This window comes from Vitis riparia, chromosome 13, assembly GCF_004353265.1.
Source record: "Vitis riparia cultivar Riparia Gloire de Montpellier isolate 1030 chromosome 13, EGFV_Vit.rip_1.0, whole genome shotgun sequence".
Lineage (NCBI taxonomy): Eukaryota > Viridiplantae > Streptophyta > Magnoliopsida > Vitales > Vitaceae > Vitis > Vitis riparia.
In genome coordinates, this window is record NC_048443.1 from 1,142,366 (window position 1) to 1,167,758 (window position 25,393).

At 38.8% G+C, this 25,393-nt stretch overlaps 1 protein-coding gene across 8 annotated transcripts; it reads right to left on the reverse strand.

Moving 5' to 3' along the window:
* Window positions 1–7,796: 7,796 nt before the first annotated feature.
* On the reverse strand, window positions 7,797–24,174 carry LOC117928168 (putative disease resistance RPP13-like protein 1). Of its 8 annotated transcripts, XM_034848052.1 has the most exons (11): window positions 23,532–24,174; window positions 22,803–22,875; window positions 22,539–22,714; window positions 20,894–21,890; window positions 20,669–20,742; window positions 15,190–15,642; window positions 14,945–15,098; window positions 14,784–14,860; window positions 14,623–14,662; window positions 9,364–13,347; window positions 7,797–8,568 (listed from the first exon to the last, which is right to left on the reverse strand). In XM_034848052.1, the coding sequence occupies exons 5-10, from the start codon at window positions 20,684–20,686 to the stop codon at window positions 9,395–9,397; spliced, it is 4,695 nt and encodes a 1,564-aa protein (XP_034703943.1). In that variant the 5' UTR covers window positions 20,687–20,742; window positions 20,894–21,890; window positions 22,539–22,714; window positions 22,803–22,875; window positions 23,532–24,174; the 3' UTR covers window positions 7,797–8,568; window positions 9,364–9,394. The 8 variants fall into 8 exon arrangements, 1 of the variants encoding a protein (XP_034703943.1); XR_004653552.1 differs by lacking the exons at window positions 7,797–8,568; window positions 9,364–13,347; window positions 14,623–14,662; ... (1 more) ...; window positions 14,945–15,098; window positions 15,190–15,642 and adding exons at window positions 17,750–18,189; window positions 18,795–19,381; window positions 19,921–20,093; XR_004653553.1 differs by lacking the exons at window positions 7,797–8,568; window positions 9,364–13,347; window positions 14,623–14,662; ... (1 more) ...; window positions 14,945–15,098; window positions 15,190–15,642 and adding exons at window positions 18,541–18,559; window positions 18,795–19,381; window positions 19,921–20,093.
* Between the last annotated feature and the right edge of the window lie 1,219 nt (window positions 24,175–25,393).

Consider the following 25,393-nt stretch of genomic DNA (forward strand, 5'->3'; position numbering starts at 1 on the left):
GGCCAATAGGCCCATCAAACAAATCAACAGCAACTCTAACATCCTCGACGACCTCTGGAGTGGGGGCAACCTGGATCTCCTCGGCGATCTCGAGGACGGACACCCCGAAGAGATCAAATAGTGAAGCGAGCTCCGGCGGGGCTATCTCCTCGGTCTGGCTCAAACTCATCGCGAGCATCTCATCAACGTACTCGTCACGCGGCACGGCTCTGTCCACTACGTCTCCAATCTCGGCAAAAGTCCCGTGATCATCGATCTCATCGGGGAAGCAAAGCGTCATAAGGCTCGTGCGATCTGGGGAGGGAGGAGCAATCAACACAGAAGTCGAAGGGCCGGGGGCTCCGTCACTCAACTGTAACTGTTGGACGAGGCGCTGAAGCTCGGCCTCTTGGGTGGTGCTGAGTCCTCCGATGATCCCATCAGATGGTGCATGTGGCTCTGATGCCCTCACAAAGTAATCGGCTAGGCTCATGGTGTATGGGCGGACAGGATAATAAAAAGGCGTATGAGTCAAGCGAGCCCTCACCCTCTTCCTGCGCAGCTGGCCATATGACGATAGTCGGCCTCAGTGGGAATGAATCCGAGCTCGAATGGTACGTCGCGGTCTGGAAAGGCCATGAACTCACTAGGCCCGTGCTGACGCCGCCCCAAGCCCATACCGAGAAGATAAGACGTGCTCCGCATAATATCGAGCACCACCGTGCTGCTATGCTGGTCAAAGGACATGGCTACAAAGTCTTGGCAGAAATCCTTCATCTCCAGAGTCTGCACCTCGTCAAAGGTAAATCCGGTCAGAAAAAAGATCATCATCAGCGTGACTAATCTCGAGTACAGGCTCGGCAGAGATGAACCTATCACCCGCAAACTGCACCACGACGACCTGGCCATCATGAATAAACTTCACCTTCTGATGAAGGGAATAAGGAATAACTCCGGCTCTATGGATCCATGGTCGGCCTAGAAGCAGGTTAAAGGATGTAGGAATCCTCAAAACCTGAAACACGGCGACAAAAGTGGCTGGACCAATCAGTAGCTCAATCTCTAGTGTACCCATGACCTCCCTTCGAGTGCTATCATACGCGCGAACGGTCTGAGTGGAGGGACCGAAGTCAAAAGGAGCGTATCCGAGGGCAATGGCAGTGGCGAGAGGACATACGTTCAGGGCCGAGCCATTGTCCAGAAGGACAGATGGGACTCGACGGCCTGAACAACCGACAGATATGTAGAGTGGACGCGTGTGATCTGAGCCCCCCGGTGGCAAATCATCGTCCGAGAATACGATGCATGTGGCTCGGCCGGCCGTCATCATATGGATCAATCCCTCGGGGGAGGTGGTAGTCTCGACCCATATTTGGCTCAAAGCCCGAATCAGAGCATCACGGTGAGTGCTCGAGGACGCCAACAGGCTCCAAATGGAAATACGAACCTGAGTGCTCCGCAACTGTCTCAAGATCTCATCGTCCTCGGCTCTAACCTCCTCGGGAGCGGACGTACCCTCAACTGGCCTAGCTGCCACGGGAGGTGGCTGTCGCATCACTCTACCTCCTCGGAGAACATACTGAATGTCCAGAGTCTGAGAATCATCAATGTACGGAGCCTGAACCTCCTCAACATCCAGGATCAAGATGAAAGGCGTCTGGACACTGTAATGCGGCAAAAATCAATGGCTTAACGGTGGCAGCCTGCACCGATGCCGCCTCGGGAACTAATCGGAATGGAGCAGGCATCCGAGGACCCAGAGTCATCCCACTCATCTCATAAATCACATCTGGCATGATGGGCTCTAGGTCTGAATCATCATCACTTAGCATGTGGATGTGGTCATTGATCTCCTCAAACTCTAAAAAATGAATGCCATCGGCTGGTGGAGGGACTGCATGTGTGGTGTGAGCAGGCAATAGGTTCGTGGTCACACTCGGCTGACCCAAGTGTACCAAACCCTGGTCGATCAAATCCTGAACGGCATGCCTCAAAGCGGTGCATCGATCGGTCTCGTGTCCAGGCCCCTGATGGTATGCACAGTGTAGATCCATCCTGAACTGAGGCAGAATCGGCTGAGACGGTGGCCGAGGGGTGAGAGTAGTCAATAACCCAGCCTCTGTAAGCTTCCGAAGAGCCTAGCTCAATGGCATGCCTATCTGCGAGAATTGTCTCTGCGTCCTTAAAGCAAAGGGAGCAGAAGTCTGTTGAGCTCTGGGTCGGGGATAAGGCGCCGCGGGTCTCACAGTGAACTGAGCAGCATAGCATGGCTGTCCTGTAGCCGTGTAGGAAACCGGGGGTCTCTCAATGTCCTAGGAGGCATAATATGGCAAAGCCAAAGTATGCGGAGTGTATGTCTGATCATAAGTTGGACGAGGTGCCCGTGGCCTGTACTGATGAGATACATAGGACGAATGAGGCTCGGGAAACTGTGGGATCGGCTGATGGCACCTAAGAGGCCTCTGACTGGAAGAACCGATAGCGCTCACATCTGCTGGCCTCAGTCCTACGAAGGGCTTTTTCCCTTTAATATCACCAGGGGAATAATCTGTCCATAATCCTCTCGAGATGTCGTCCTCAACATCGTATAAAGCCATAACCAATGACCCAAAATCTGCGAACGGTACCCCGACCACATGCCTGGCGATCCTGGGCTGTAAACTCCTCAAGACCATTTGTATCTGATCTCGCTCTGAAGGTTTGTCAATAATCTCGGCAATCTTCCCGCGCCAGCGGGAAATGAACGAAGAAACTGACTCGTCCGATCTCTACCTAAGAGCCTCTAGCTCTCTCCTCGATACATCCATGACAGTGTTAAATGAAAACTGTCGTAGGAACTCCCGGGCCAAGTCACCCCATGTCTGGCATCGTGAAGACTCCAAAGAAGCGAACCATCATTGGGCTGCCCCACTCAAAGATAGGGGGAATAGAGTAATCATCTGAGACTCGTCCAAACCATGAGCCCTCATCACGGTGCTATAAAGTCTGAGGTGGAGGCGCGGACAACCAATGCCTGTATATCTCTCGATGTCTGGCATCCTGAACTTAGCCGGCAAACTGGCTACCGGCATACCCTCAAAATCATCCCAAACAACTGATCCATCTGACACTCTCATCTGCCTCATACACTGCTCAAGGCGGTCCATACGCGCATGAGCGTCATCAGCGACAGTGGTCTAGACAACAACGGGCGGAGCGATCTCAGAATGCTCGTGTAATACATAAAGTGAAGCCTGAGGCGCCGAAGGAATAGGTGGTGGCGGTGGAGGTGGCAACGAGTCATGTGGTGTCTCATCCTGAGCCATTGCTGGTGGTCTACCCTACTGACCACCGATCTCCTACCTGAGGCTAGCCAAAGCCTCCTGGATAGAAGTCATGGCGGCCGTGAACTGATCCACAGTAACAACCTGCTGATCCATACTCTGTCTCTCTAAATATCGGACTAATCTCCCCTCAACTCTGACCTAAGAAGGTGTATCCAGGCTGTGAACAAAATCCGATCCTGAAAGTCTCCTCCTCTACTCTATCCCATGAAGGTATATCCAAATGAAGAACAAAGGTCCGATCCTAAGAAAGCACGAAGAACGGAATAAGGATATGGCTCTGAGAATGTACAAAAGAAAAGGTAATCTAAGCGGGAACTAGCAAAGCATCCAAGTGAAGATGAACGGTTCGACCGTACTCAAAACTCGCACTGATCTCTGTGCACTCTCAACTGGAGACTAAAAGGGGGAGCGTCGAATCCAAAATGTGACCATAGAGGCGTCGAAGGCTCTCAGATGCACCCACGTGTAGGGAGGGGGTCCTAATCGAAGGATCTACGGCTCAACCTACGAGGTGAAGGCGGCTTTAAATGGATAATGGGTGGACTTTAAAAGATCCCTAGCATTAGCGATCATACCCTCCAGCGGTATACAACCCTCTGCATGCCTCCAAAGAGACGGGGCGCTTCCATGCAAGGTGGTCATCACCTCCACACATGTACTACCTCAACATCCTAGGGGGTTTCCTATGGTGAAACCTCTCAAACTCTCAACGCTCAATGGTCGATTAGAGTGCACAGTGAATGGTGTGGGTGCATCCGATAACACTAGGAAGCTAAAACAGAAAATGAAACATACTGGCCACACAAATATCCATGAAACCTAGCTCCGGGCTATACAGGTCTTCAATGATCGGACTCCAATCGACATCAAAGTGTCGTTCCTCCAGAATGCTCCCGTACATCGATATAGCCCGTCGCTAGACCCTATTCCTAATCTCTGGCTCGGTCAGAGAGCGAACATACAGAAGGTCTCACACTTGCAATAGTGAGAACCAAGATGAAATGAATGACCGAAACCAAAGAGTTGGAGGTAGGGGGATAGGAGTGCGACCCACATAGACAAGCGACATGCAATCATACAGAGGGAGGGCAGTCATGCATCAAACAGTCAATCAGAGTACAAGAAATACCACTCATGTCCACACAGAAAGCTACAACTATCAGGATGAATAGCGATATGAACATTATGCTCAAAAGACGATCAAGATAATATGCAAGCTAGAGAAAACAGCATAGCAATTCAAACGATGTACAATAGTGAGTCTATGCATGTGAAGTGAGCAGAATAATCAGGAAAGGTGAGCAACCTATGATAATCGGCATGTCGATGTACCAAATTAATCTAGCAACGAAGTACTGAAAAAGCGACATCCGAAGCCTTAACCAAGATAATCAACCTTATCAATGTCACAACACAATATCCAAGCATGCATCAAAAACTCCCAATGTGCAATCAAAAGACAGGTACTCATTGATCGACCCCATCACGTGCCATGTTTGCTTCATCTTAAGTTCAAGCTTGACCCTCTAAACATCCCCAGCGGAGTCACCATTTTGTGGACCCCGCATTTCGGGTCATGCGTTTCCCACTCGATGGCGAGCTCGATTTTTTATTTTGAAAAAAAATGATTTTTATTGATTAAGAAAATGACTTGGAATCACCACTTATTTTTGTTTTATTTTTAAAAGGGTAAACAAAATAAGAAAGAAAACCCTAAGTGCGACTCCTTATTTTGGAAAAGGTGATCTACAAAAAACCGGATCGAGCTCGGGGGTCAGGTTACTTATCGGGAAGGTACGGTAAAGACCATAGCACCCCTCTAAGTCCCTAAAGTCGGGTCTCTACTAATAAAATGAAGTTGTTGTGACAATTGATGTGAAAATCAATGAATACTCAGGGTGATCATGCACGTGTGAGAATCGGGACATGCATAGACAACAATTAAAAGGAAGATGGGTACATACCTGGGCAACGAGCCACCATGCGCTATCAATAGAGAGGATTAGTACACAATTTAGGGATAACCTCATGCGTGTCAGAGAGTAGGATAAGTCAATCACGTATGATAATCCAATCAAACAATAAATCAATCAATCATAAAGTCACCCATGTTGGGTCCCCACCAAAGCCCATTCATTTTGCATGACTTAATGTCATAGATTCCATTATTCTGGAATTATGAAAAATTCATTCACGCTTATTAAAATCAAGAGGAGCAGAAGATTATTTGAAAACCAGAGTGGAATTAAAACTATTTGAGAGAAAATTGGATTTTTGAAATTTATTTGAAAAATTGGAGTCTCGAAGATTGCTTGAAAATTGGAGTTTTAGAGTTTATTTGAATATTAGACTTTTAGATATTGAATGTGAGAATGAGAATTTCTTAGAAATTGAATTTGAAAGAGGTTGGAATTTTGAAAACGATTTGAGGGTTCGGGGTCTTAAAGAAAGATTAAGTTGCGAAAATTGGGACTTTGGGAGTTGAATTTTGAAAGAAATCAGAATCGTGAGTTATTTGAGAAGTAGAAGTTATGAAAGTTGATTTATGAAAATTGGAAATCTCGAAAATCATTTGAAGGCAGACTTTTTAGAAATGAACAAATAAAATGGTAATAAAGATAATGATGATAACAAATGAGTAACTGGGTAAATACAGTAATCGGAACATTAGGAACTGAAAATTAGGTTTGGAGATAGGACACTTGGAATTTTAGATAGCTAAATTTAGAAATCGGAATTTTGAAGAATTAGACTTTAATGGTTGAGATTTTTAAGAGAAATAAATAGGTAAATATGGAATAATTTTCTTAATTAATCAAAATGATATTTGGACGGATAAATAGTGAATCGGATTTTGAAGAAAGTGATATTTGGACGGATGAAAGTGAATAGTGGGATTTTGAAAATTAAGTTTGAAAGTCGGGTCTTTGAATAATTGAACTCTAATTATTGGAATTTTTAGAAGAAAGAAATAAGTAAATGTGGAATTTATAATAATGATAACAAAGATGATATTTAAATGAATAAAAGTGAATGGTGGAATTTTTTAGTCTAAAGGTTAAATTTGGAAATCTGGTTTTGAAGAATTGAATTTTAATGATTGAAATAAATAAATACACAAATATGGAATAGTGATACTAATTAACAAAAATAATGTTTTAAAAAAATAAAAATAAAAATAAAATAGTGGAATTTTTCTAATTGAAAATTTGAATTAGGGCGTTGGGTTTTTAAAAGGTTAGACTTTGAATAAATAGGTAGGTATGTGATTATAATACTAATTAACGAGAATAATATTTAGGCGAATAAAGATGAATAGTAGAATTTTTGGGATTGAAATTTTAATTCAGAAATTGGATTTTTGAAGAATTGGACCTTATATAAATAAATAGATATGGAGCAAGAATCCTAATTAAAAAAAATAAAATTTAGACGAATAATGGAATTTCTGGGATTGAAAGTTGAATTAAGACATAGGGTTTTCGAAAGATTGGACTTTGGATAGATATGGAATAATGATTCTAATTGATGAGGATAAAATTTAAACGAATTGTAGAATTTTTAGAATTGAAAATTTAAATTAAAACATGGAATTTTTGAGGGATTTAGTCTTTAAATAGATAAATATAGGAGGATAATTCTAGTTGATGAAAATGAGATTTAAGCGAATTGTGGAATTTTTAGAATTGAAAATTTAAATTAAAACATGGAATTTTTGAGGGATTTAGACTTTAATGAATGAGATTTTTAAAATATGATAAATCGATACATATGAAACAATAATAATTAACAATCATAATTTTTAAACGAGTGAAATTGCATAGGGGAATTTTTGGGATTTAATTTTCGAGAATCAAAATTTTGCAAACTGAATTTAAAATTAAATTTTAAGAAGTCATTTCGAAAATGATATTTTCTATAGCTGATTTTAAAAAAAAACTTCATAGGAAAAACATATTTGTAACATTAGAAAAAGGACTTGAGAGGGCCGTATACTTGGCCCAAACTTGGAGGATGGGGCTTAAGGCCCATAAGAACTAATCTAAACCTACAACTTGGGCTTTGGAAGCCCACCAACAAAACCCACTAGCCAAACGTCTACCATGAGGATCCAAGGGGGCTGCCACCTCATTTTTAGAATAGTTGAGGGATGACTAATATAGCAGGCCGGTGGTGAAGGTTATGGCTAGCATATTGACGACGCCGGGGATGAAACGGGGAAATGGAGATGGGGGCTACTGCTTCTGCTGGCGCTCGCGCCACTGCTACCATGGCCGGCGCTGCTGGTCCCTCCGCCATCTCCGTCGCTGGACAGAGGTCTTAATGGAGAGGAAGGCGACGATGACAAGCGGTAGGCTCCCCCTCCGGCAGCGGCTGTTTGATGAGCCAAATGACTGTTGAAAGTGGCAGCCTAGCACAAGAGATTGGGATCCCCCAACCTGAATCATCACGGACGAGCCATGCTCGTGACTCATTCCACAGCCCCGCCTCTGACCCATCTCTCCTTCTCTCTAGCTATTTATTGAGTGGCGTTTAAGCCTTCTTCTCTTCCACCTCTAACACGTGCCAATCCCCCCGAGAGGAGGTGGTGGTGGTGGTGGTGCTGTAGCTGTTGGTGGCGCCAAAGACCTTGTGAACGATGGCGAGCTTGTAGAGGTTGTCCAAGGAGAGGAACATGGTTGAGAAAAGAGTGAGCATGGGGGGAAAATGGATGGGAGACATGAGTGGTAAGGTGATGAGGTAGAGGATAGGTGTGATGCAGCCTTGTTCACATGGTTCTCAATGCCCATGTTGGTGAGAAGATCCGCAAATGGATTCCAAAACTCAAAACAAAACAATAAATGAATAAATAACTCCATGCATATATCTGGATGTCTCACGATGAATATAATAAAGATCCTCATCCATTGTTCAAGCCAAGTTAATGCAACGGAGAAGGCACCAACAGCATAAGTAGAAAAAGAAAGACACCAAATAAATCAACAAAGACATCCTGGGGAGCGATACCCAGAATAACCGAAAGCATGGTTGAATAAGGATATACCTGTAGATGCACTAGATGCCCTCCCTCAGCTCCATGTCGTCTTCCTTTTTCCACTGCCTCCCCTAGGTTTCCTTCCTTATTTTTTTTTTTTTTTTTTTCACCCTATTCTGTTTGTGTCTTCCTCAGCAAGTCACTACTTGCTTTCCCTGTTCACCAGTCAGCAGCATGGCTTCCTCACCTACCCGCTGCATTCCGTCTAATCTGGCCGCCCCCATCAGCCTAATTCCCGGGGTGGTCAGAAAAGTAATCATGATAGCCAAAATAAAAATGGCCCAAAAAAACCCCTTCTTCCCGGGAGGGGGTCTACAATTTTAATTTATTTGTAATTAAAAAATTATTTTCATTTTCAATAAGAATTTAATTAAATTTAATTAATTAATATTATATAAATTGAATTTAAAATATTTTTACAAAATTAAAATAATTTAAAAAAAAACAATTTATCGGAAGAAGTCTTTTTTTCTTTTAAATTCATTTTACAATAATAACTTACCAAATATCCTTAATTTTATAAAACATTAAAAAACCTTTTTTGATTCTTCAACGTTAAAAAAGTTTCTAAAAAAAGCATAATTCAAACAAAAAATTTTTAAAAATTAATTAAAATACTTAATTTACTTGTATTAAAAATGAATATTAAACTTATTTTTGTATTATAGAAATTTTTATTTCACTATAATAAAAATATTGTTTCATAATTAAAAACAAAATTATTTATCTTTAACTAATATATAATATAGAAAATTTTAAAAACAAATTTTAAAAAACACCACCAAATGAGCCCTAAATTTTTTTTGATACCTTGATTGTTTTAAACAGTTTTTAAAATTATTAATTTTTCAATGTAAGCCTTTAAGAGTTAAAATACAAAAGTTACTGTCACTTAATTTTAGGCTTAACAATGTAGGAGATTTAAGTGGAGGCAAGGAATTAAGCAAATATATTCTTGAGATTAGAAATTTGGGTGGAACATAAATTTTGTAAAGAAATTAAGTTTAAGCACACAACAATTACCTGCCCATGTGTTGGTGCACTGCCACTCCCATTAAAATAGCACACCACCGATCACTATTTTTGGAATGTGAGATATATAACGCCATTCTTGCCCTTTCTCGAATTGGAGTCGTTGTTCCAGTGAAGGACAACCGTTGACCTTCAGATAAGAGAGGGAGTCTGGCAGTCTCTCTTTTGTCAAGTATTGGAGCTTAGGGCACCAGCAGAGACCTAAGGTTTCAAGAGTGGTGAGGTGGTGAAGACCCGCTTCTGTCAAGGATTGGAGCCTTTCGCACGACCAGATTTCTAATTCCTTGAGAGAGATAAGGCGTTGAAGAACAGATCCTGTCGAGAATTGGAGCTCAGGGCAGTTCTCGATACATAATTCTCGAAGAGAGGTGAGTTGTTGAAGCCCCTTGTTGTCAAGAGACTTGAGATTTGGAAGATTCTCGATTGAAAGATAAGTTAGAGAAGAGGGCAGCAGACACTCCTTGGGAAATAATTCCACGCCTTCACATCCACCAAAGATTGTGAAATGAGTAAGAGAGGTCAGTCTCTGCAAATCCAAGTCCATCTGTGACGTGAGTTGGTTGCAGCCCTGTATTGCAAGTTCCCTTAGGTTGGAAGGCAAACCCTCTCTGTGCAACAACAATTCTGGACAATCCTCTAAACGCAGTTCCTGCAGAGATGAATGGGTGTGCGCCAGCAATTTGAGATTGGAGCAATTGCAAATCTCATGGCACATCGAATCGAGAGCGGGCAGTTGGATGTATACAAGATTAGGGCACCCTTCGATTTTCAATTTACGAAGAGATGTGGGATCCCCCTCTGAAATCGAGATGCAGAGCTCCTCAAGCCCCTTAAGACCATTTATTTTGAAATCTACCAACCTGGGGAAGATGTCCAATATTGAGAAGGACAACGAGAGAGAATCATAGGTACCGCCATTGATTGATAGATTTTCGAGAACTGGGTGATGGCATCTGAACAACTCAGGTAGAAGAAGGTCCAATTTGGTACAATCAGAGATTGATAGCGATTTCAATGTAGTGGGTAAGCCAACTTTGTTTGGGGATCTGTAAAAAGAGCAATCACAAATTTCCAAACTGTACATGTTGGTTTGCAGGATTTCCTCCTCTAGTAGAGACTCCACAGAATCACATTTTCTAATGTAGAGATAGTGGGGTACCAGTGGAAGTTGCTTCAACTGAGAGACGTCTGAAATTTCAATTTTTGAAGTTTGACTAGCTGTGAACCCACAAGTTTGCCTTTTCAACTGCAATTCACGGGCAGCAGGAACGTTGAGTGTAGGCACAAGCAGTTGCGGACAATATTTAAGATTAAGTTCCTGCAATGAAGAAAGGTGCATTGGTAATTCCCCAGTGAGTTTTGGACATAGCCTTATAGAAAGCTCCTGGAGACGAGGGAATTCTCCACAACATAACCATTTCTCCCAATTGGACATATCTTCAAATGATAGAGTTTGCAGGGATGGGAAGGAGGGATGAAGCGAGGAAAAAGAATTCCCATAAAACTCACTACCCACCGTCACTACTCCACTCATTTTTGAGATCTTTATATGTTCAAGACAAGGTAGCTGCCCCAGTGGCGGCAATGTTGAGCAATTCCCACAATTCGAAAGCTGAAGGGATACGAGATTTGAAAATGATCCGTCTCCAAGCCAATCTGGAAATGTTAGACCAGGATACCCTCCAATGGACAACTTTTTTAAATTTGGATGAGGTGTTAGCCTGTTAAGAATATCATCTGTTGCCCCACTTTGTCTAACATAATCCCCAATCCGGTAGTGACTCCAATTCAAGGATAACTCATCAAGGTATTTCTTATCCTTCATATTCGCCTGCAATGCATCCTCAACACCTACCACATTCTCCATTTTTGAAATTTCAAGTCTTCCTCGAATCTCTGAAAGCTTCCACAATTCTCCAAATCTGAATCCACTTTCTTTGCCCACAGTAAAATTAGGCAATTTCTGCAAACTTTTTAATTGACCTATATCATTTGGCATTTCTTCCAATGAATTAGACCCGCTAATATCAAGATAGCGCAAATTAATCAACTGCCCCATTTTCGAAGGCAATTCAAGAAGAGAGCGACATTTACTCAGCATCATCGTTTGCAAATTGCACAAACAACATATTGATTCGGGTAATCTTTTAATCCATGTTGCAGAGAGATCCAAATAACGCAATTGTTTTAAATTGTGTATTGAATCAGGCACATCTGTTATGTGGTATTCACACAATGACAACACCCGCAGAGATTTAAATTTTGGTAATATATTTTGTAAAACTCTTGTACTCAACCAATGAAATGAACTCCATGATGTCTTCACCTCTAAGATTGTTCTGAGATGTTTGGCTTCACCAACAGGCTCAAAAGTTTCAAACACAACTGCCCAGTCATTGTCACTTTTAAAGTGGAGAAAATGGCGAGCCTTATCAGATATTTTTTGCAGCTTACAATCTTCCAATCGAATGCAAAATTCTTGGGAGATATGTTGAGCCAAGTCATGTATCAGATCATGCATTACAACGCATGACAGTTTTTTTCCTCTAATACATTTTTGAAAAAATGACTTTGCTAAAAGTTCATTAAAATATGAATCACCTACCTCTTCCATTCTTCTGCTACTTTGTCCTGAGTGTAAAAACCCTTCTGCCATCCATAATAGAATCAGCTTCTCTTTGTGGAATTCATAGTCCTTGGGAAAAATTGAACAGTAAGCAAAACAACGCTTCACAGGTAGAGAAAGATGCTGATAACTCAATCTAAGAGATGGAAGAATTTGATGATCAGTCTGAGAATGCCATGTTTTGCTATTCAAAATATCTTCCCATTCTCTTCTTTCGGGGTTAGAGTACAAGAGACTCCCGAGTGCTTTCACAGCCAGAGGCAATCCTTGGCACTTCTTCACAATCTCTCTGCCTATGGGTTCAAGCTGAGGATAAGCGCAGGAGTCTCCATTTGGAAATGCAAGTTTTGTAAATAGGGACCAACTATCTTCAGGGGTTAATGTTCCCAGCTGATGAGTATGGATTGCACGCATGACTTTTGCAACAGTTACGCTACGACTGGTCACAACAATCTTGCTTCCCTGGGCTGCAGCGAGGAGTGGAGTTCGAAGTCTATCCCAACTTTCCCAATCAAGAGACTCCACATCCCAGACGTCGTCGAGAACGAGCAGAAATTTCTTGTTGCCAAGGTTGTCTTTGAGTTGACGTTGAAGCAAATCTAGGCTGTCATCAGAAGTAGGTCTACAACCGATTGCCTCAAGAATTGATTTGGTTACACCGATAAGAAGAAACTCCGTGGAAACACAGACCCATGCTTTCAGGTGGAAGTGTTCCTTCACTCTGTCATGGTTATAGAGAAGCTGAGCGAGTGTGGTCTTGCCGCTGCCGCCCATGCCCACTATGGACATCACATCTATGACGTTGTTGCCTGTTGCAGTTTCCTTGTCAGAAAGCAGCCACTTCACCATCTCCTCCTTAATTTCATCCCTGCCGTACACGAAGGACTCATCCACCAAAGAAGAGGATGGTAATCTTGGTGACAGTTTCTCACCATCACCTTCTTTCAGCCCAAGCTTCTCTTTTTCTTCAGCAATATCTTCAAGCTTAGCAATCATATCCTTCACCCTGGACTCCATGCTTTGATTGGAAAATGGAGCCTTAACCCTGGTAGAGAACTTGTTCCACACCTGATAAATTCCACCAGGTTGGGAGTCAGCAGCTTCAATCTCGCACCGCAAGGCTTCGGTAGCGATCTCGTCCAACAGGTCCTCCGCATGATACACAGCATCCTTAACCTGGACCAGCCAGTCTTTGACTAGTGGGTCTGAAAATTGCTTCATCTCCGCATCATTGAGCGCTTTGTGGACAACCAGCAATTTCCTCTTCAATTTGTTGAGGAGTTCATGGCTAAGCTTCTGTCCCCGGATGAAGTTCATCAACTCCGGAGAAGCCAACCTGTCGAATAGAACTTGAAGTGAAGCGGAGAGGAGTGCGTCCGCCATTGCAAAAGGAATTCAGCGAGATTGAATACAGGAAAAATGAAGGTAAGCGGAATGCAGAATCACAGCAGCAAACAACAAAGTAAAGAGTAAAGACTGGTCTCTTTTGCCAAGGGCTTGAACTTGAAGGAATCATTGATGGTGGTGGACCCAGATGCAGACTTTTTTGCCAAACACAGTAATTGAGTGGTGACCGGTGAGTAAAAGAAAGCAAAGGGGAAAGCAAAAGCGCAAAAAAAAGCTGATGCCAGACTCTGTTGAGTAAGGTGGGTAGTGCCAGCTTTTTTATTTGTTTCCTCTTAATTATTTTTCTTTTTAATATACTCATTTCTTTTTCTACTACTATTATAACAGATGAATATTTGTTTGAACATTAATATTCCTAATTTAATACTTTCATTTTTTGTCGTAATAATAATTTCAATATTTATGTTAATACTATTATTTTTAATAATTATAAATAGTATTACAATTCTACAATTCTACCATTCATTCACAAAATAATTAATTATAGAACATTGTAGTCATAAATTTAAGAAAATCCTGGTGAATCTAGATAGCAGGATTTATCACCAAACCCCACAATTCAATGATCGGTCAAAAACCATTTTTACATCAATTTAGTGGAGTAGGTGGATGGATGTTGATTGATTGATTGTCTCAATTCAATGGTCGGTCTCAAAGCATTTTTATATCAAGTTGGTGGAGCAAGTGGATGGATATTGACTGATCAATTGTCTCATAAATTTCTTTTTTATTTTATTTGTTAAAAGTTCAAACCAACTTAAAAGGCATAGTAAAATAAGTATTCAAGCTATTAACTTAGAATTACAACAAATTTTAATACACAAAGACGAGTTTTGATACCACGTTAAACTATCATTTTTCTTAAGAGTTTAAGCTTATAAAATTTGGGTTTAATATACATATCATGCTCTTTGACACTAAACATTTCAAAATGACTAACAAACAAGATCCAAGTATGTTTCAATAATTCCCAAACCAAATTAATTGAGTTTCATGGTTGTTAAAAATTGAACCAATTTCCTCAATTTTAATTGGGTTGGATCGGTTTTATGGGGTTTCTAATGGGAATGGGTCATCTACCAAGACACCGGATCAGAAAACCAATTAACTCATTCAAATACTTTTATAGCAACACGAAAAATTATTTCAATTTCCATGAGAATTCCTACTGGCAGAAGCCCACAGGTTGATGTTCTTGCCTTAACATACATACATACCTTCTGTTGATCCTGGTTGGTGCCTTGCAATACGATACTTCTGAAAAACAATAATGGCAGAACGCTGATCTTCAGACCCAGCAAAAAAAAAAAGTAAAAAGGAAAAAAAAAGAGGAACAATAAGCCAAACATTCAGAATTGAGGTTGAAAATTAATCAAACCTGCAAGTGACTTTTGACATGGAAGATGGTCAGTCCCTCAGAGCCCATCAGCTTAAGGATTCCCTTTGGAGTTGCCTCTGCATTCAACCATCAAACAAGCATTGAATCAGTAACTTCTTCTGAACTGAAAAACCCTATATATGATCACTACTGCTGCTCACTTTCAGCTCCCCCTAGACAATTTACAGACTCAACAAATCGCTTGTGAAGATCTTGAGTCCATCTAATCCGCGTCTTGTTTGAAGCGACAGAAGTAGTATTATGAGAAGGATTTGCAGGCTGCCTCCTTAGTTGAAATCTAGAGCTGGGTTCAATCTGTAGAGTCCATTGAATGGAGAAGAAGTCAGGATATCAGAAAGCAGTATACAGAAATAAAACAAACAAGAAGAACCAGTGGAGAACTCACTCTTTGATTCTGATTTTCCCGAAGAATTCTGTAGGGCTGCGCATCTTCAACGTCAGACTTGATGAACAAGATGTCACAAACCGGTGAATTTCGATATGGGGTTCTAGTGGAACTTTGATTTTCACAGCTGGGAAGGTTCTGAGTATCCCTTGATTGAGAACCTGCTGGATCAAATTTAGAAGATGGATATGATGGGGTTACTGAATCAGCAGGATAGGAATCATATTCTGGAAACGCCATGTAGAATTCAGTTGCATAAAAGGCAGAAGCTGCTGGAGACCCGAAATGGCCAGCAATGGTGGTAGGAGTACTCCCCAATTCGATTATCTGCTTGGTGGAGCCTCCCTCTGAGGCCGGAAACTGATCAGGCTCGAAACAAAATCCCATCTTCCATGGCTGCCGGGAAAAAATACCTTTCCCAGAATAACAGTTGAATGATCCAATGTTTTGTTTCTGAACTACATCAATCTTCTTAGTATTCATTATGACAATCAACCAGCAATGCAAGGAAAAAAAAAAACAGAACTTTTCTCTTGATTGACTACTTCTCAAACAGACTGAACCATCATATGAAAGTATAAACGGTGAAGAAGGTAAACAATTCACTATGAATATGGACTCTTGTAGGGGCTAGGGGAGTCTTCTTTCTGCAATGGAAAAAAGCTCTTAGGATGTGCCATAAATTAAAGTATGAACTATGAACCCATGCAAGCTTTTTAAAATACTTGATGAAGGGTGGATTAATTAGTTGATCATAGAGTCTAACAATGATCATATGATAAACCCGAAGCAATGAACTCGTTACTATAAAAGATTAATTTCCATGTAGGTATACAAATCAATGAAGTTGATCCCATCTATAGGGATCATATATTATTGGAATAAGTCCTAAGAAAGGGTTAGTTAACACGCTAATGTTGATTAATGTATAGCTAATGCATAGCTTTTTGGGGTTAAAATTTGGCTATGCGGCCAAGTGATTATGACAATGTACAACAGGTAGGTCAACAAGGATTCGATACTTACAAAAAGCCTTCTTATCTTGTTTATTTAGGGGCATTAAACAAAGATGAAATAATTCTTAGATGACAAAGACAACTCTTTGTACCAAGGCAAGCATGTTATCTTTCAATAAACAAAGAGGAATTCTTTTGGCTCCTTTTGTAGGCTTTACTATCCAAACTGACCCTTGGGGGTTTGAAGAGACCATGCAAATGGGTTTGCCCTTAGTGGGTAATTTGTCCTTCAACTTGTTGATCATTTTGTACGAGTTCCAAGAATATATAGATTGAAGTACAAGGAGTTGAATAATAAGTTAAATCAAGCATGGAGTCGAATTTGAAACACAAACACAAATGCAGCCATTCAATCTAGAGATTACTTCAAATAATAAATAAATAAATAAATAAATCTTATAACATTTAGAATGTTTGGATACATTTCCTTTTTTTTTTTTTAAAATAAAAAACTTCAAAAAAATAAAAAATAGACCTTATAAAATTAGTGTCTTTTTGGATACATTTCATGTTTGTTTGTTTTTGTTTTTTTTTTTTTTAATTAAGAACTTTTGTACAAAAGTGGAACATTTTGTACAAAAAGTATAGATTTATCTGATAACTTAAAAAAATTTTTGTTTGAGATAATAATTTTTTTTTAATACCTCAATTTTTTTAAACAATTTTTAAAACCATTACTTTTTTTTTTTTTTTTAATGTAAGCCTTTAAGAGTTTTTATATGTATTTTATATAAAAATCACTATTATTTTTTATTTTAAAAATGAAAACTAGACAATACATTCAAATAAGCACTTAATTTTTTTGCAGAAAAATTGAACTTCATAGAACTAGAATAAGAGAAAATCACAATTGTCCACACACTTATATACTACTAAAAAGTGTTTTAAATTTCTATTTAGATCTTTTTATTGGACAAGAAAAGCTGTTAAAACATACTTCTCTCTATATATTCTAAGTGATGAAAAAGAAAAATTATCAAATGGAGATAAGCATGCATGTAAAGCTTATATCGACTATAAAGTAAGGTTTTAATGGTTGTATCTATTTTGTTTATTTTTTGTTTTTAACAGTATGTCCTATGATGTACAGTGGAATGAATCTCTATCATCCAGTGACGTAGACGATGATTAGTCAAGTCATGTTAAAACCCTATGGATATTTACATAAATGATTTTTATCTTCATGTTACTACACCAATACTCCATTAGAGCAAACTTCCTTTTGCAATTATTTGGAAGATGACTTGTGCCATCACAACATGTTCACTCAGAAAGCTATAACTTGTCATTCCACTAAGCTTTCATTAATTTGCATTTTGTTTATGGAGAAAGACCCTCTACTATCCAACTCCCTTTGAAAATGGGCCTGGTAGAATCATTTAGGCAACAAACATAATATGCTCACACATCTGTGTATATGAAATTGTCTCCCACTCTGATGGGCACAGCCGCACAGCACAAGTGGCACATATGCATATTGACCATGTAGCCATGGTAGTATGCTTTATATGTAAATAGGCGGCATATGCGTATAGAATTTAGTGGCAACTCTTATTGCTTTTTGCTTGTTCATAATTGAGGTGTGAATGTGGATATTGTAGACATTCCAAATTGAAAAAAGAAATTGATGCCATGAGAGGACTGTTTTGATGCCAATTTGCAGGTTCTGCGTTTCCCTTTTTTAGTAATATTGCCCCATTGCAACATCCCCACTAGCTTTGACAAAAGTGGTCTACTTCGAAGCTATAATTTTTTAGTCCAATCTTTTACTTCTGATCACATCCCAATCAGAATCTTGTTTTCTCCTCCTTGGAAAAATCTGTACGTCTATGCAGTAGTTTTGCAGTCCCAGAGCTCCATTGAGTCCATTTGGATGCTGGAACATGTTTTAATTGAGCTCTGAAGAATCTTGGGGAAGCTAGTCTTGTTTGTTTCTCTGGAAGGAGTTGCCTTCTGAAACAACTGGGTTCCCCTGCTCCCCCTTCTGAGAATTCCAAAAACTTTAATATCACATTTGGTAAAAAGAGAGGAGAGGAAAGGAGGAAAAGAAATAAAAGCTCTATTTGGCATCATGTTTGGAAAATGGGAAAGGGCTGGGTGGAATTTCTTTCTTTTTTCCTTGGAGACCCGAAGGTTATGCTTGGTTCTCAAAAAATTTAAGGGAAAATGTAAGAGAAAAAAAATAGAGAAAAAAGTGGAGAGAATATGAGAAAGAAATTAAAAAATAAATTTAAATTTAATAAATCCATTTTTAATCAACAGACTGACGTCTCCATTTTTGGTGACTTCAATCTTGGACCCTTCCCTCACTTCTTTATCGACATACCAAACTATTGTTTGGTAATCCATGTTCACTAATAGCATATAAAAGAACATAATTAGTCCCTTGAAACAAAACTAATTAATTTGATCAATCTTCTAAAATGGCATGTTACATAAAAAGTAACAAGATTATGCTACTTCTTAAAAAATTTTCTTAAGGCGTCGATGTCATAATGTGGGTACAAACTAACAGTATAGGAACAAGTGCATTGATAAAAATTTAAAAAGAAAAATTGGAAATTTATTCAGAGAAGTAGCATCAATTACCTAGGGTATAAGTGCCGGCAGATGTCATTCCTTAGTCCCCAGTATGCTTGAAACAAACTGGAGACTGATCAGTTTCTTACAGTATGAGAAGACAGCAGCCACAGCTATAGCTAACCACACAAAGAGATTGAAGAACACTGAGCTGCCAAGGAGTAGTGACCCAACAAGGATCAAGGTAGACTTATCTAGGCCTGTCTGCAAGCGTTTTGCTCTGTCTTCCACATGAGAGAAGAAATCTCTTCTGCCAACACATTGTCTATATATATGGCTACTGCACAGAACCAATCCTCTTTATTCTCCTTGTCAACCTCCGTCCAATCCGAAGTTCATTATTGGATATTTGCCAATCTGTGATGTTTAATTCTTTGAACTCTTACCACATTCTTCTCTGCTTCCCCTTCATCTGCTTGGCAACTGGGCATTGGAAAATTTGGTCTTTAAAATCTGGAGCCAAGAAAGAATACCTACACAGGCACTCACATCTCAACAGCCCCCTCTCCTCATCAAAAAATACAATAGCTGTTGAATCCACAAATCCCACTGCCACAACCACTTGCAGCTACACTGCAATTGTCATCAGTAATTGCCTGCAGAACACACCAAGAAGTAGTATTAATGCAGTTCCAGCGGTTTGCACTGTTCTTTTTTTAGTGTTTATATAATCAAAATCAAGTGTTGCCCTGTAGTAATGGTCATTCTCAAAGTCTCTATCTTCTGAGATGAGGTTAACTTATCTGGCAAGATGTATCAGTGGGATTCTTGAAGCTCTCCCAGGCATAAATAAGTAAAACCATATTTTCAAAAAATTTTGGTCATCAATCAAGAAAAACTTGGAAGAATTAGCATAGAGTATGTAAAAAAACTGGAAATCACCATGTTAATTTGAGCAGGTCATCAGTTAATTTGGTCAAAACATGTGGTTTTGGCCTCTTAAATATTCAATCAAAAGTACATTCTATATGATTTTAAGCTGCTAGAGAATATGAAAAAGAAAATTGTGAGACAATGTCAACTAGTGGAAACTAATTTCTTCATGCAACTTCTCTCAATATCCTTTTCCTTTGTGACAATATTCAAGACCAAAGGTTACAAGTCACAACTTAATTTTTCAGCTAAAGTCTCTTACCGTGTGAAGGTACTTGAGTCTAATTGTAACTTGACCCAGGAAAGTAAGGGTCATCCATGCTTGATACCATTGACGTTGGTCGAATAGAATTGAGTCACATAAAATGCTCATCTCCACTATTTGGGCTAGTTCAGCTCGATTCATAGTCAAATTCTCTCTCAAAATGAACTTTCCTGGGATTAAGAACAAACCTTGTATCGTAAGAAGTTTAGAAAAATAAATCCTAAAAATATTTAAGATAGTCAACAACCAACTCTCTTCTTGATAAGAGGTGGTGAACAAGTTCAGAACAAAGAAGAGTAAATTTTCTAAAACATGAAGATGGGAAATAAGCTCAAAATCATAATTTCTATACAAAATCAAAAAGTTCAATCAAGGAATTGCAGCCAACTACTTTAAGATAATGACAACATTGAAGTGGAAAACAAAACTGAAAAAAGTATTAAAGTAAAGACAATTTAATTACAATATCCTTGATGGGAGTTTCATGGTATAGATCTTCACTACTTGGACTCTATAATTTTCTTTATGAATAAACAGCTGGTTCCTGTTCAAATGAGAACCAATGCTCATAGTCAGAAACAGAAGTGTAGGCATGACACTAACAATTCTGCAAATGATCATCTTAATAATCATCTAGTCATACTTAAGACCTAAGAAAAACCAAAACAAGAACAAAAGAACATCAAAATTGGGACAGAAACAAGTGTAGCAACTACACAACAAAGATATAAGTCTATCTGCTCACCTTTTGAAGGTAGTCCATTGGGTTAGTACAAAATAGACCGGCTTTTATTTACAGGAGCTCTCAAACAGTGCAGGCTGTTGAATCAGAAGAGAGATGAGATAACTAAAAGATTCAATAAATTCAGTACAATAAAATACTTCATATTAAAATGTTGCTTTTGAAACTGTAATTTTTCCAATGATCCAAGATCTAAAAATATATTGGCATAAAATTACTGTTGTTTACCTCACATTTTTTTTTTTCCATAGTGATATCAAACTTTGTTCTCATAATAAGTCCTCTATGCTGATCCTGGTTGCTTAATATGAGACACAAAAAAGAAAAAAAAAAAGGTAGTGCTTAATTTAGCTTGATGTTGAATGGAGCAAAGTTACAACATGTACATATGCAGCCAACTAAAAACATATTATGATATTGTAAGATTCAATGCATTTTTCAATAACCATCAATTACCAAAAAATGCATTCACATGTTCTCACATGAGATAAATACACAGATAGTTAAGAGTCATCTTTACCCATTTAGAAAGGAAAATTGAAGAAGACATGAAAATATGATAACTGGCTTTGTTAAAATGTGAATTACTGAGGATCAATCTTCCTTTACTCCTCTTTTCTTCATTGGAAAATTCTTAAATCAAACAAACAGAGCATGCTGCACAACCAAATTCCCTACAACAAGACAAACAAATGAGCAGACATCCAATTCTAGAGATTGTTAGAAATTTTGAAACATGAGTACCTGGCGAGCTACTTTATGAATTGGAACATAAATTTTCTGAACAAAATAAGTTTAGGCATAGAACAAATTACCTGACCGTATATCGGTGCCATACCACTTTCATTAAAATAACACACCATCGATCCCTACTTTTGGATTTGAGAGCAGACAATTGCAATCCCTCTGATTTGCAAATAACGAAGAGAGACATGGGATTATGTTTCCTCTAGAACTTGATTTTGCTTGTCAATAGCCCATCCAATATGAAGTTGATAATTATAAGAACTCTACCGCATTCTTCTCTGCTTCCCCTTAATCTTCTTGGAAACTGGGCATTTGAAAAAATTTGGTCTTTAAAATCTGGACCCAAGAAAGAATACCTATACAAGCACACACATCTGGACAGCCTTCCCTCTTCATCAAACAATACAATAGCTGTTAAATCCACAAATACCACTGCCATAACACTGGTGCCTATGCTGCAAATGTCACCAGGAATTGCCTGCACAACAAATGAAGAAGAAGCATTTGAGTGCTTATATAATCTAAAAGCTTCATCATAGTAATAGTCACTCCCAAAGTCTCTTATCTTCTGATAGAGGTTCACTTGATCTGGCAACCAGTGGAAAAAAACCTTATATTGAGATGGTCCACAACCAACTCTGCTCTTAATAAGAAGTGGTGAGAAATACATAAAATGTGAAAAATATAAAGAGGATAGGGAATAAATGTTTAACATTTCACAGTTTTTAATTATCTTGGAGTAATGAGTTTATCATTTTTTTTTTTCAATTATTGAAGTACTTTAGAAAGTTGAGGTTTGAGTAGGTGAGTTACATTTATTGGATTGATTAATTCACCCATGCTTTAATCATTAGAAAGTCTGGAAATATAGAAGAGTATATTTCTAATTCAAGAAGATAGTGCATAAGCTTAGGATTTTCATTTCTACACAAAATCAGTTAGTTCAATGACGGAATTACACTCTTAACTACTTTAAGATAATAACAACATGAAAATGGAAAATTGAACTACAAAAGACATCAAGATCAATTTAGTTACAATATTCTTCTTGGGAGTTTTACAGTATAAACCTTTGTTAAGAATTGGACTCCTTCATTAATACTATGGAACCAATACTCATACTCACCAACAGAAGTGCAGGCAGGCCAATGAGAATTCTGCTAACGAGAACCTAGCATAAGAAGATTTGTGTCTTCTTTGTGATCCATAACCACATTCTGAAATGGGATCCATGACATTGATGTCAATGATCATCTTCACAACAACAGGAAATATACAGAAATTCCTAGCCGTTGTCAAGACCTAAGAAAAGCCAAAACAGGAACAAAACAACATCAGAATTGGGATAGAAACAAGTGCATCAACTATCAAAGTATGTCTATCTGCTTACCTTTAAAAGGTGGTCCACTTGGTTAGTGCAAAATAGACTACATTTTGTTACAGGGATACCCAAGAAAAGTAGGCTACATTTTATTTTTATTTTTAAAAAAACAACAAAAAGTAGTGATTAATTTAGTTTGATTATGAATGGAGCAAAGTCATAACATGCACATATGCACCCAACTAAGAACATATTATGGTGTGGGTAGAGATTCAATGCATATTTGAATAACCATGAATTACCTAGAGTTCTGGCACATGCCCAAATCTCCAACAATAGGACTAGCTAATGGCTTGTGTAGATGTACAATTCTTAAACAATGAGACATTTTTTTTTTTTTCCTTTTGTTAAATTTAGCACATGCAATTTGTTTTCCTTTGAAAATTACTTACTAATAAGTAGCTAACTAGAAAATGTCCCTGGTTTCTTCCATTTCTATACAAGAGAAATAGACAGAAAGTAAGAAAAAACCACAGCATCCCTATTCACTTACTGTCAAATCAAAACAGAATATGAAGCGTCAAGAAAAGGAAAATATTAAATAATAAATAAATAAATAAAACAGAGCATGCTGCACAACCAAATCACCAACAACACGGCTAGCAAAAGAATTATGCAGATGCACAATTCTTAAGATTATTAGAAATTTTGAAACATAAGTTTGGCTGTCTACTTTATGAATTAAAAGTTGAAACATAAATTTTCTGAAGAAAATAAGTTTATCCATACAACAATTACCTGATTGTATACTGATGCAGTACCACTTCCATTAATACAGCACTTCGTTGATCACTATTTTTGGAATGTGAGCTATATAACACCATTCTAGCCCCTTCTCACATTGGCACCGTTGTTCCAGTGAAGGACAGTCGTAGACATGTAGATAAGAGAGGGAGTCTGGCAGTCTCTGTTTTGTCAAGTATTGGAGCTTAGAGCGCCATTGGATATTCAATTTTCCAAGAGAGGTGAGGTGTTGAAGACCCATTCTGTCAACGATTGGAGCTCACAACATTTTATGATCCCTAATTCTACAAGAGAGGTGAGTTGTTGAAAACCCACTTCTCTCAAGGATTGGAGCCTAGGGCAGTCGCAGATTCGTAGTACCTTGAGGGATATAGGGTGTTGAAAAACTGACCCTGCAAAGCAGTGGGGCTCAGGGTAGCTACTGATCTCTAATTTTAGAAGAGAGGTGAGTTGTTGAAGCCCCTTGCTGTTAAGAGACTTGAGATTAGGAAGTTTTGAGATTACAAGAGAAGTCAGAAAGGAGGGCAGCAGATGCTTATTGGGAAATAAATCCACATCTTCACATCCACATTCGATGCTCAATCGTGTAAGAGAAGCTAGTCTTTGCAAACCCCAGTCCACCTGAGGTGTGAGTTGGTTGCAGTTCCGTATTTCAAGTTCATGTAGGTTGGAAGGCAAACCCTCTTTCTGAAACAACAATAGTGGACAATCCTGTAAGCTCAGTTCCCCCAGAGATGAGTGGGTGAGTGCCAGCAGCCTAAGCTGGGAGCTACGGTCGATGCAACATAACTTCAAGTTGAGAGCAGACAACTCGATATGTACAAGATTAGGGCACGCACTGATGCGGAAGTCACAAAGAAATGGGGGATCCCCATCTGAAATCGAAATGGAGAGGGATTCAAGCCCCTGAAGACCAACGGATGTAAAGCCATGGTTGTTAATATTAATTTACAATATATTCTATAAATAATAAATATTTTCTTTAATTATTTTTTTATTTTAAATTTAATTTTATAATAAAAGTTTTTATTTTCTAAAATAACTAATATAAAAAATTTAAAAATTAATAAAATAAAAAAAATTTATTATATACGGGATATGCATTATACGTCTTATCTTAAGATTAATATATATTATTCTCTCCTTTACTTGAACTCATGTTAGGTGAAAAGAATGTATTTTCGTACAAATAATAAAAAAGTAATGATTCGAAATGAACAGAAAGAAATTCCAAAAAGCCCGTGGGAACACAGAAACTTCAACTACACCCTCCAACATCTGTGTAACCTTCCTCATGGTTGGCCTTAGAGCTGAATCCTCCTGAATGCACCAAATGGACACCATCACTAACCTCTCCAACCTCTTCATATCATTCATAATTTGCATCCTCATCATCTTCCACCAACTTCTCCAACTTCCTTTGCACAAACAGTTCATAATCTCGATCCATTAGGGTTTCCTCTCCGTCTTCCATATGAAAGAGGAAATCTTCTTCTAACACATTGTCTCTATAAATGGCTACTTTGCAGAAGCAATCCTCTTTACATGACTCTTTACACTTCTCCTGCTCAACCAATTTGTGTTGTTTAATTCTTTTAACTCCACTTCATCCTTCGCTTTCTTCGCTTCATCTTCATCTGCTTGGCAACTCCATTTCACTCTCACTCTCAAGAACGAAGTTACCATTGTCGAGCATGGCAGCATGAGTAACCCCAGCCCTTTAACAGCCGACTAAGTTCTCCGAAGCTCATATCCTCCTTTGTCAGCGAGTTTGAACTCCCCGTTTTTGGTGAGTTCAATCTTTGTACCCTTCTGCCACTTCTTTATCTGCATACCAAATTATTGTTTGGTAATTC